Consider the following 12,845-nt stretch of genomic DNA (forward strand, 5'->3'; position numbering starts at 1 on the left):
TGTCAAAATATAGCATATGTTCAGGGCAATATTTGGGACATTATGTCCTCATAACTGTTGCAAGGCACATGTTTATTTATACAACATATCTGTCAGCCTGTCAAGATCATGTGCATTGTTTTAATATAGGTTAGAGGCTATGTTTTTTGCTCTTTTTAATTTTGTTTTATATATTTTATTTATTTGTTCTGCTAAATTAAGATATGATTATTGATATACTCTTCGTTCATTTTTTCTTTCTTTCTCTAAATAAAAGACACGAAAAAGCTCTCGAAATGTCTGTTAGCCAGAAACGGAGCTATTGTAGAACTGGACCATTGACAAATCGTCAGTATTGTTACTAAATGTACATTTCATATAAATATTGTGAAAAAAAAAACATGTTAGTTTAAAATATCCTAAACATATTTTGGCGTTTGACCTGTGTCCAATAATATGAGGAAAGTAAAACAGGTGAACAAGAAGCTGCCTCCAGCAGGAGTGGATGGGCTCGGGATGACATCTGGAGACTTGGTTAAAACTACAGTTATGTAAACTTGTTGTTTTCTCTAGGCTTATTGTGGATTTTAAGGAATATGCTTATAGTCTATATTTCACAACCGCAGTGTCAGAGTGAGGAAGGAAACAGTCACTTGGAATAGGCTGGAACCAGCTTCATCCGGATGTAAGTTGTTGCTAATGTGGTTTTAAAAGGTCACAAGAAGGCTTTTTTTTTTGCCTGTAATTCTGTACATACTAAATGATCCTCCACATTTATACAGCCACACTAATAGGCTACACGTAGGCCTAGTTAATTTCCAACTTTAACATCTCCAGGTAATAAATGATGAAATTCAATTCAAAACTAATAATAAAGGATGATTTTCCTGTATAAAAGTACATAAATTATAGCAGCCTATTTATTTTGAGTCAGAAATTGGCACGCACCAATGTGTAATTTATATCGGCTATATTAGAATAACAAAAATGCTTCTTTTGTTTTTTCTAGCGTGATAAGTTGTGGATGTGTCAAATGTAGGCCTATTTCTGAACATCATGAGGATCAACCTAAGAAACTGGAAGGAGCTGAACCTGGGGAATGAGTCTTCTGCTGAAGACAATGTGGATCACATGCACTTCACACAAATGCACTTTCATAGATGGATGGATGGATGGATGGATAGATTAAATTAAAATTCAATTAAATTTATGCAGATCTATCTATCTATCTGTCTGTCTGTCTGTCCATACTTAATTTCTATTTGCGTGTCAGGAGTTAATCCTATAATCCTACAAAAATCTTGAACACCAAGATTTGAATGCATCTTAACAGAGGAGTGGGATTTATTAATTAGCATGACTCCTCCAGGCTTAGAAAAATCTAAATTAAGGTGAAATCCAGACATACAATCACCATGGGGAAATTTTATAATTTAGAGAAGTTCATAAATTCTCATTTATGTAAGGCACTAGCACATGGCTGTTCTAAGTGAGGAGGACACCTGTTTTCCACCTCTGTAACAGGATCCTCGTCAGAGACCCTGCTAATACATTTCGCGGGATCAGCATAAACCCCCTGAGGCCTAACAGTGCCGTATATCCAGAGGTCGAACCCCTATCTCGAACCGTTCACCTGCTATCAACACAAATGAAATGTGTTTTATGTACACGTATCTCTTCTTTAATTAAGGTAAGCACAGCTCCTTGTTAGTGACGGGAGGGGGAGGGACTTCCTTAAAATGACGCCACCCGGAAGTCCAGTTCTCTTGCATTCTTGAGCGAAGCTTGAAGGGTATACGTGTTGGCAGGAAGTTTATTGTGCTTTAAATGAAGTATTATCAGCGTCTATTCCATATCAGATTCAAATAAATTACTAGGTTTAGTTGACATGGGACATAATCTTTAAAGCTACGGATGTATGAATACATTGGCTGACTAAAGAAGACGGGAAACATGTCAGAGTATGAGTGCGCGTTGACTCATGTAAGTCAGATATGTTTGCATATTTGTTTTTACACATCCTGGTTTTGTTTGAACTTAGATCTCATATGTGATGAACAGACCGGTTTAGTCTCTTACTGTTTAACAGTTGTGGCTGAGGAAGGGCTGGAAGAGCTACAGGTGAGATTATTGATCGACAGAAGGATCAGCGTTTCCATATTCGCTCGTACAATACAGTGGGAAGGTCTCTTTCTGACTACTAACCCTAACCCTAGTTATTAATAAAAATAAAAATAAAAAGTTACTTGAAATAACAAATGATAACTGATTTTATTTTTATGTTTTATTCTCGCTATTTGCCAAGGCAACAGTTCTCATTCTGTTAGTATAACTTGATGCACTAAAAGAACTGAAACTGAAACTTGAATAAAAAATGATTACAAACTATATAGACACACAGAACATTCTAGTAAAACAACAGGAATACACAACAAACAAACAAAACACAACAAATGTCTGAAATCTTTAAAATGAAAATGAATAACTGCAATACTGTCTCAATTATTTTAAAATAACACTGACGTGTGTTCCTTACTACATTGTATACAAGATGGACATGGTTGTCTAAATGAAGTGCATTAAAACTTCAAGTGTTTTGCATTAGACATTAAAAAGTACAAATCCACTCAAATTATGGACTTGTTAAATGCAAAAGAAGTGTATTTGTTTTCCATTCTAATCTTGTAAAATTGAATGGGAATGTGATTCAAAGGTGATAAATATTTAAGTTTTCTTCTCAGGTGTTTGATTTGTAAAACAAATCAATTTAATTTTAATTCAGGACTGTTGGCTACATGTATGTGATCTTTTTCTCTGCCTAATATCTGGTAATCTTTCTTATTTTACAGGCTATGCTGAAAGTCACTGTGCCACTTTGGACAGAATTGTCTATATCAGAATCCTGAAACCTGGAATATGTCTTATTTTCACCTTCTGGCAGTTTAATGTTACATATTGCTTCTACTATTGTGAGTGCTGGCTGAAAAATATCATGCAAAGCATGTGAAAAAAAATATTCAAATATACTCACAACTTTTCTCGCACATCCTTCCGTCAAACCTTCCTGTCCTACAAGCCCACTTCATGTCCATTTCTTCTTTCCTGAATCCTCTGTCCTATCCCACATCAGGCCATGCTACGCAAGAGAAGTCCTCTTATCATTTGTGGTGCTTTCATATTTGTAGCCTGGAACTTTATTCTTATTTTTGTCCTCATGAGACGCCCTTCCACCCAAGTGGCTCTTGACAGCCCAGATGAACCTGGTAACTTGGGAGACGGAGCAGGAGAAGGCCAGTTTGGAAATATTATGAACGAGGTGGTGCGTGTAGCTAATGAATTTGAAGCTGAACTTGAATCGCAGAAGAAGATCCTATTGCAAATCCAGAACCACTGGGCGGTTTGGGAGAACAAAGGCGGTGTGACAGCTGCTAAGCCAAAATCACAAGCCGAGCATTCAGCTCCAGTGGTCATCCCTATTTTGGTCATTGCCTGTAATCGTGTGACGGTGAAACGCTGCATTGACAAGCTCATTGAGCACAGACCTTCGGCTGAACTTTATCCAATCATAGTGAGCCAGGACTGTGGACATGCTGAAACATCTGATGTGATCGCCTCGTACGGCAGTCAGCTGACCCATATCAAACAGCCGGATCTCTCTGATATATCAGTACCTCCACAGCATAAGAAGTTCCAAGGTTACTACAAAATCTCCCGGCATTACCGGTGGGCGCTCAACCAGGTTTTCAACACCTTTTCATACTCCTCGGTTGTTGTTGTGGAGGATGATTTGGAGGTAACTTCACTTGAATTAATTATAAGAAGAGTTAATCCAAGATACATAAGAAGAAATGTATCTTTCTTTATCTATCTTTTTAGAGTATCCATCTCTGTGTATGTATGTGTGTGTGTGTTTTGCATATAAAAGGATTTAAAATAATCATAACAGATGATTTAAGAAATAAAATAAAAAGTAAATAAAGGAAGCTGTAAAGACAAAAATTATTTAAAATATATTAAAAAAGTTAATCCAAATATGATGCATATGTAAAATATGAAAAAATAAAGAGATATGATTTCAAAATCATTTTTAAAATAATTTTCTATACAAAGAAAAGTAAAAATGTGCCCTATGATCATCATCACTTTGTGTGGTTTTATGATTGTATAACATGATTAAGACATACAATTGACAATAAAAAGAGTAAAAATGAAAGATAAATAGACAGATTGATTGATTTCGGGTAAGTTATTCATTAAAAAAAAAAGATGTCACATTTTTATGTGAATTTTATTTTGTTGATGGCATGTTTGATCTCTTTCACCAGGTGGCTCCTGATTTTTTTGAGTACTTCAGAGCACTTCATCCAGTTTTAAAATCAGACCCGACCCTGTGGTGTGTGTCTGCCTGGAATGACAATGGCAGGGAAGGATTTGTGGACCCTGGAAAAGCGAGCCTGTTGTACAGGACAGATTTCTTCCCAGGCTTGGGCTGGATGCTCATAAAGGACCTCTGGGCAGAGATTGAGCCAAAGTGGCCAGCCTCATTTTGGGACGACTGGATGCGCCACCCCGATCAACGCAGAGGCAGGTCCTGCATCAGACCCGAAATTTCCAGAACTTTAACATTTGGTCGGAAGGGTGTTAGTTTGGGGCAATTTTACGACAAGTACCTACGCTTTATCAAGCTGAATTCCGAATTTGTGCCTTTTACGAAAATGGACCTTTCTTATTTAGAAAAGAAGAAATATGATGAGAGCTTTGAGAAGGAGGTTTACGATGCTCAAGTTGTCACCATGGAGGATTTGCAAAGTGGGAAACTGTCTGGGTCTGGTCCGTATCGGGTTCAGTATTCCAGTCCAGCCAGTTTTAAAACAATGGCTCGCAATCTCGGTGTGATGGAAGACCTGAAGTCAGGAGTCCCACGAGCAGGGTATAGAGGTGTAGTTAGTTTCCTTTCACGTGGAAAGAGGGTCTATTTAGCGCCACCTGCTGGTTGGAGTCAGTATGATCCGAGCTGGAGTTGAGGTAGGCTATGCCTACAACACATGGAAAATTATATTACTTATTATATGTTACCATCATTCCCTTCACAGAGAGTAATTGTCTTAAAATGTCACTGTGTTGATTTTATGATGGAAAAACCTCTAGTTGGGGTTTCAGGATGATACCAAAGATCATACCATTAAATGAACACTCAGATTTTTGCCTCAGGTTTCATTATTTGTCAGAATTAAATGGATTTATGTGAGAACTTTGTCACGTAAGATGCACCATTAAACGGACAGATAAAACCTAAATCTTATGCTGACCAGCTATACATGTTTTTTTTAAAGAAAGTATACTTGTTCAGGAACTAAAAATGAGAGTAAATATGTTTAAAAATAACACTTATTTTTTCTACTACTGTGAATACTGATCTAAGTGCCTATAAATGTAGAAATGTTTGATTCACCTTTGTGTACTGTCTTTATTAAGGTGTGTGTATGGTGCATGGCATAGTGTTTGGAATATGTTAGGAAAAATCATTTGATACGATTATGTTTTGTGTTTTACTTATATTGGGATGTTTTGAAGAGGAATATATATATATATATATATATGTATTTTTTTTTTTATTTGACTCGTTTCTTGCTTATTTAAATAATGCTAATAAAAATAATACACTATCAAAACAATTGTTATTATTCACATCATTTAGATGTATTAATTCAGCAAAATCACAGAAGGAAAACATGCAATTTATAATAAATCAACAATCGTTATTGGGCTTTCAAACGAGGAAAAACAAGTATTTACAATAACAACTATAACAGTAATAATATGTTTCAATTCAGTGCTAAACAAACAGCATAATTTACATATAAAAATACATCCATATAAAGAAAACACTTATATAGAGGGTTAATGAAAGAAATTAAAGACTGCAGTTGTTAGTTTTACTTTTCAATTTTGCAAATAAAATTGTTTTGTTAGCAATACAATTAAGAGAGTCATTAAACAGAGCAAACTCGTTCTGCTTTTGTGTATGAAATTGACATAACTTTTTTTTATTGCACTTGTACAAACATACAAAAACAGGGAAGCGAGACATAAATACACTCCAACAAGAAGCAATCATAAAATGAAATAAAAGTACAAAAATATTCTGGATTTGCATGTCAAATTATAGTAACCAATTATTATTATTAGCCAGACAAAACGAGTCATTACGTGCGTCACCAAAGGCTCCCACGCGGTGACGTTACGAATGTTACACAACGTCAACTACAGGAGCTCAGACAGTCCTAAAGGGTTTGGTTTCGCGTTTTCTATTTACCTCACTCGTGTATCACGTTCCTGGTTATTGAATGGCGGAGGGTGTGCAAAGCTAGCCATGGGGTAAATCTGAAGCAAATCAATGGACCTTTGGTGATTATTTGTCATGTTATCTTTATATTATTCAGTTTACGTTTAATGGCACTTTTAAACTAATCAACCCGCTTTATTTATTTGCTGATAACAGTATGTTACGTTAGCGAGTAGGCTAACAGACTACCACAGAAATGAATGAGGGGAAAGACTTTTAAAATAAAGACAAGTAAGTTGAGGTTACTTCTCTGTTTCGATTCCGATCTGGCAGTTTAAACTTTGTTCATCTTCAACATTTGATGTCGGATATACGACGAGGCCTTTAAATGGATCCAGCGGTTTCGCGTGAAAGTCCTGCGGGGTCAGGAGCACCTTCAGCGGAGGAGAGAGGAGGAAATCAGCCGGAGGAGGTGACGGAGGATAGCAGAGAAGCTGATGGGGAATCAGAGGAGACCGAGGTGGAAGGTAAAGACTCGGAGAGATCTAAAAGTCAAGATGAAGACTCAATTCATGAAAAACTCACCGAGGAGGAATTAGATCCAAGAATCCAGGTAACGTTACATTGAAATCCAGGCAACACGTTTTATTTAGTAAGATTTAACACGACACCGTTGAAGTAAAAATATAAACTGTTTTGATATATACAGAAGTAGAAGACTATTAAATGTCTGGTAAAAACCTAATTAATAAATGATTAACACATTTTAGAATCCTCAACAGTTTTGTGGTTCATGAACATTGTTATGAATGTAACATTGGCTTTTCTTAGTATTTGTACGATTCTTTACCTATTACTTGTTTCATTACTTGAATCATAAATTATTTCATATTTTTTGAAAAATCTGAAATGTCTTGTATCTTATTTTATGTCACAACCTTGGTGCCTAAATTCTGAACCTATGCACTTTGTGCATGAATATTATATAATATTGTAATAATAACTAATAATAATTTTAGTTATGATGAGTTTCACCAAAGGCTTTTTCATGGAATTTATCATAATCTTAGTTACTCTTCAGTTTCTGGATCACCCTTATTTTGGATTGAACCTGCATCATTAAGGTAGCCGTCCAGATCATTTTACATTAGGCAGCTATGACCTGCGGTGTCTGTTTCTGTGTCTGGGAGGAACTGGAGCGTCTGAATGAGGCCAGTGTGGAGATCAACAAAATGGAACTGGAACTGCAAGTATGTGAATGTTCAGAAAGCTTTTTGGAATTTTTTTTTCTTCACTACCCTTAAGGCCTTTTGGGCCTTTTTTTTAAAGTATATACTAATTATTATGACTTATTGTCATTTAATTTTAACGTTTGTTATTTGTTGTGATGTCATTTATTATTTTTTAATGTCTATATAATTTGTATTAGTTTTTATTTTGACTTTAGTTTTAGCACAACAAGTTAAATTAAATTAGTTTTAGATAACTATAATAACATTACTCCCACCGCATATAATGCAGATAAGATGAGGCTCTCTCTCTTAGGTCTTCTTGCTTGAAGCACACAGCCAGACACTTTATTTTATCATTAATATGAATTATGAATTATGAGTGGTATGCGCAGTTTGCGTAAAAAGTTTCTGTTTGTGTTGTCAGGAGGTTCGGTCCAGTCATAGGAGGATAATGAATGAATCTGTGCTTAAACTCAAGGCGAAAAGTTCAGAACTGGGGTCCTGCATCGAGAAGGCCAGGCCATATTACGAGGCACGAAGAAAAGCAAAAGAGGTGGAAGAACACGAAAAACACTTATAATTAATATCAACAATTAAAATCATTTAGTTGTGGAAAATGGCTGTTTTATGCCTTAACTTCATATTGTATTTTTGCATGTTTCTCTAAGGCTACTATCACAAACTTCCCCTTATGAAATCCTGTTGTCTCTTAAATGCATTATGATTGGTTTCACCCATTTTAGGCCCAGCAGGAGACCCAGAAAGCTGCACTCAGCTTTGAGAGAGCCGTGTCCATGCACTCGGCTGCTCGAGAGATGGTCCACGTGGCTGAACAGGGCCTCACTGCAGTCAAGACACTGGATCCAACCTGGCAAGAGATGTTGAATCACGCTACCTCAAAGGTGTGCCAATCTTCTCTCCGGCGAATCTTATCAAGTTAAATGTCTCTGACTTTGAATTTTTTTTTTTTTTGTTTTGTTGATCAAATCATGCAACAGATTTTGTTTAATTAGTCACTATGGCTGTATCTAAATGATTAAAATACAGTAAAAATATTGTGAATATTTTTACAATTTAACATAAATGATTCTAAATGAATCATTCTTATATGCTGATTTTTAGGGAAACAATTCTAATTCTCATCAGTGTTGAAAACACTTTAGTAACATTATAAATGTCTTTAGCCACTCTTGACAGTACTGATAATTGAATGTAGCCTTGCTAAATAAGTATTCATTTCTTTCAAAAAATGTATCTTACTGACCCCAAACTACTGAACAGTACGTTCATATATGTATATACAGTATGCTGCACAAACAAAAGCCTGTGTGAATTTTGTACACTAATGCACCAATAACCCCCCACCATATGACTCATAGGATGTGCAGTTAAAAAATATTGTTCTGTTTATGTGTCCACACTAAATATATTTTGCACATACACACTGCATTGCTTTAAGCATGTCATAAATGACTTGAAACTGTGCAGGTGAACGAGGCGGAGGAGGAGCGCATGAAGAGCGAACGGGAGCACATGCGTGTCACCCAGCTGTGTCAGGAGGCCGAAGCCCGCGTGCAGGAGCTGCAGAAATCACTGAAGAGATCCATCGTCAAGTCCAAGTCTTATTTTGAGCTCAAAGTTCAGTTCAATGACATTCTAGAGGTATGTTGAGATGTTATTACACTTACGTTTTTTCATACACCAAGTATGAAAAATATGGCCACTTACTTAAATTAAAGAAATTATTTAACCAGAAGTGAAAATCCTGTCATCATTTACTCAACCCTCATGTCGTCGCAAACCCATATTACTTTATTTTAGGCAGAAGTTTTTATTCATTTTTATTACATACTATGAACATGAATGGAGTCTCCAAAAGTCAGGTCCCTGCAGATCTTTATATTCAGTTTGATCAGATGTAATTCTGTAAAGTCTTAAAATAAATTCTTAGTTATCCATTTAAGAGGTCTTAAGTTTGAGACATTGTAGAAATTGTGATACGGCCTAATGTGATTATTACACTTCAAAGGGATATGATTGTATTAAATAAATGTGAGAGTTTTACTCTCAAAGTAAAAACAAGGTGCCGTAGTGCATTCTGTAAGCTTGGGGTTTCAGAGTAGTTCACAATTTATGAATACCATGCATGCGATTGCCTATGATCTACTGTTGATGAATTATTTACTTTATGGAATTAATATTATAATTAGTGCTGCAAAACTATTAATCACGATTAATTGCCTCCAAAATAAAAGTTTTTGTTTATGTAAACACAGTACACATATATTATTTATTATGTATACACACTCATTCAGTATATGTTTTGAAAATATTTACCTATATATTATATTATATTACATTATATTATATGTTCTATATAAATGTAGTTAATTTGTAAGCATAACTTATTTTTCTTAAATATATACATGCATTTGTTTGTATTTATAAATTGATAATAATTTGAACGAGCAGCTGGAAGTATTAGAAAAGCATAAACGTTTAAAAAAAAAAAAGTTTCAGTATCTTTCGGGTTTGATTGTGTGTGTATATATATATAGAAAAGTCACACATTATGCCAAAAAGTATTTTTTACCGTATATTATTGGTATTTTGGATGCATAATAAGCTGTATGTGGGATTTAATTCAATATAAATTGTGACTTTTCTTCTCATTATTTTTTATTTATTTTTTGTGCAGGTCTTAAAATTAATGTATAATAAATTGCTTTTACCCTAGAAAATGAAAAAAAAAAAAAAAAAAAAAAAAAATCCCTTCCATATAACTTTAGGGCTGTATTCCCTAAAACAATTTTTTTTCTAATAGAGGAACAGACTTTTTTTTTTTTAGACAAATTTTAAGTATACACTGAAAATATTCCCTTCTTCCACAGCTCAATATGAAGGCTAGTGAATTATGACCAATTTTTTTTTTTTTTTTCGATGAACTGTTTAGATTCTCATTTACAGTTAAAATGTCTTGAGCTCAACATGGTCAAAACCTGTTTTTGCAGGAGCACAAGTCAAAAATTTTACTGTTAGAGGAGCGTATTTCCCAAGCCAAGTTAAACTACTCCAGCACCCTGCGCCACCTGGAGCAAATCAGTGAGGAGATTCATGCCCAGAGAGAGCAGGTCCAACCAAAGGATGGACCAATCAATACGTGCGGTGGGCGGAGCCCTCCTGTAGGAGCAGAGACAGTCAGCAGCACAGGCACTGAAGGCGGAGCCTGCGGAGGTTACCCGAGACCAAACGATTGGGTGGATGTAAAAGAGAGCATGGCTAATGCCAGAGAGTGGGTGGAGACACATAAGAACTCCAGGTGGGTGGACATGGGAAGAGCAGACGTGACACGAGCTGCTTCTGACTCTCTCTCCATCGTCAGCCTCCAGACCATCATCTCTGATCTCCAAAAGTGTGATTCAGTCGATCACCTGGGCCGCCTCAGCAGTGACTTCAGTCTCTCAGGGGAAGAAGGGGAGAGAGATGGGCTGGAGAATGACAACAAGCGAGTGAGGCACAAAACCACAGAGATTTCAGAGGAGTTCCTCAAACAACACATAAGAAGTGTCAGTTTATGAGTGCATCGTTGAATAATGCTCATGTTTTATCATTTTTAAGCTTGTTTTTTTGACTGACAGAGTAAATCATTTTTATTTATTGTTGAGCTTTTTTGAAAAGGAGTAAGACCAAAAGGAAATTCTTATATATATCTTTAATTTAAAAAAATTTTTGAGAGTGAGAGAGAGAGGTTTTTTACTGTTCGGTATTTCAAAACAAGTGGTAAAAGATGGACAATATTTGTAAGGGTAGCAACCCGGCAGTTGGATTAACCTAATCCCAATTCCTATAATGTATTTCTGTTTCATCCTAATGTTTTTCTATGCAAATGTAAAAAAAAACTGTGTCTTAAACGCATTCTTATTATAATCTCTATAGCTGACATGATCAAATAAGGCTGTTTTGCTTTATATTTTTCAAATTTTACTGACCACTGATGAGCTTTAGTTCGCTTACTGACATAATCACACTATTTGCCATTAATCATTAGCTAATTTTAGGCTTTAAAATGCTACTGTTATTTTTCTTAATTTAAAATGTATTTTATTTTTACATAAGTCCCATGCTGACTTTGAAATTGTGGTTTACAAAAAGTGCTTTGTGCCCAAGTGTTAAATGCATGCATGAGGTTTGATTTATGTTAGTCTTGTTTGCAATAGTGCATTCTGACCTTTTCATCTGAAGAAACATTTATTCCAGCCGAAATACAGGTTTTGTGTAGTTTGAGAGAAGTCTTGTTTCTCAATCGCAGGGTTTTTTAAAATACCTGCCACTGAACATTTGATGTTTTGCTGTTTATGACAATCACTTTTCTAAGTTTCAGAATTAATTTTAATTTCATGCATTTTCAGGTGTTTTTGAAAGCTGTTTTCCTCATTTTTTGAGGAGGCTATTGTTCATTCAGTGTGCTTTATACATCTTTGCTAACCCTCAGTGTGAGCATTGGATGTTGATATTATTGTCTTTATCAATAGTGTTCTGTATGAAGATGTGCACAGTGGTGACATTTGGGACGTCTGATGGAACAATAAATATGCATGTATAAATTCATATTATTCTGAGTTTTTTTTTGTGTTTTTCAAAACAATTTAAGACATTAATCATGTGTTCAGATTAGCATAGCGTAAATATTTTATTTAATTTTTGCTTAATATAGACCAGGCTAACATGTTTAATAATATTTTTCAATCATAAAAAAGCACATAAGACCATATTTAAAAAAATGTATATAAAAAATGTTTGTATTTATTTTTTTAGAAATGAAAAAAAAAAAAAAAATTGGCTGTTTGTGCCCATTTCTTGAGTGGAGATCTGACATGGAAGGGGAAAAAAATACTATATAATTTTTTTTCTTTCTTATATATATATATATATATATATATATATATATATATATATACAAAATATTGCTTTGTCTCTGTTCATCCAGGCTGATATTAAAAGGAAAAAAACTCAAATGTCCAGGGCTGAGGCACTGACCTGTGCCTCTGTGTTATCCAGGAGTTAAATTCGATTCAGGATGTATCTGTCGGCAAATGTCGCTCCTGATATTAATAAATTGCCACCATCAAAACAGGCTTAGATCTGCAAGGGCAGAGCGCTTTCTCCTCAGATATGAAAGTTAAGCTCCAGCGGATGACTGAAATATGACACTTTGACTGTAATTTATTCTCTCTGAAGTCATCCCTGCGCTCTTTCTCTGGCAACTTGTACCATCCCGTCAGATTTTACACAGCATCTGCTACCTTCCTGACTCCTGAGCTATTTAGATTCTGAAAAAGAGAGACAAA

General features: G+C 35.2%; 2 protein-coding genes across 4 annotated transcripts; both read left to right on the plus strand.

The window, feature by feature from the left end:
* The first annotated feature begins 1,724 nt into the window (after positions 1–1,724).
* LOC113114979 (alpha-1,3-mannosyl-glycoprotein 2-beta-N-acetylglucosaminyltransferase-like) lies at positions 1,725–5,430 on the plus strand. Its single transcript, XM_026282146.1, has 3 exons — positions 1,725–1,962; positions 2,829–3,772; positions 4,305–5,430. Exons 2-3 carry the CDS (start codon positions 3,113–3,115, stop codon positions 5,001–5,003), a joined length of 1,359 nt encoding a protein of 452 aa, XP_026137931.1. The 5' UTR covers positions 1,725–1,962; positions 2,829–3,112; the 3' UTR covers positions 5,004–5,430.
* Positions 5,431–6,263: 833 nt separating this feature from the next.
* On the plus strand, positions 6,264–12,110 carry LOC113114980 (SH3 domain-binding protein 5-like). 3 transcript variants are annotated; one of them, XM_026282148.1, is made up of 7 exons: positions 6,264–6,387; positions 6,599–6,878; positions 7,453–7,515; positions 7,922–8,050; positions 8,241–8,399; positions 8,986–9,159; positions 10,509–12,110. In XM_026282148.1, the coding sequence occupies exons 2-7, from the start codon at positions 6,654–6,656 to the stop codon at positions 11,073–11,075; spliced, it is 1,317 nt and encodes a 438-aa protein (XP_026137933.1). In that variant the 5' UTR covers positions 6,264–6,387; positions 6,599–6,653; the 3' UTR covers positions 11,076–12,110. The 3 variants fall into 3 exon arrangements, with proteins under 3 accessions (XP_026137933.1, XP_026137934.1, XP_026137932.1); XM_026282149.1 differs by having other exon boundaries at positions 6,277–6,357; XM_026282147.1 differs by having other exon boundaries at positions 6,281–6,878.
* The last annotated feature ends 735 nt before the right edge of the window (positions 12,111–12,845 follow it).

Source organism: Carassius auratus, chromosome 15, assembly GCF_003368295.1.
Source record: "Carassius auratus strain Wakin chromosome 15, ASM336829v1, whole genome shotgun sequence".
In the NCBI taxonomy this organism is placed as follows: Eukaryota; Metazoa; Chordata; class Actinopteri; order Cypriniformes; family Cyprinidae; genus Carassius; species Carassius auratus.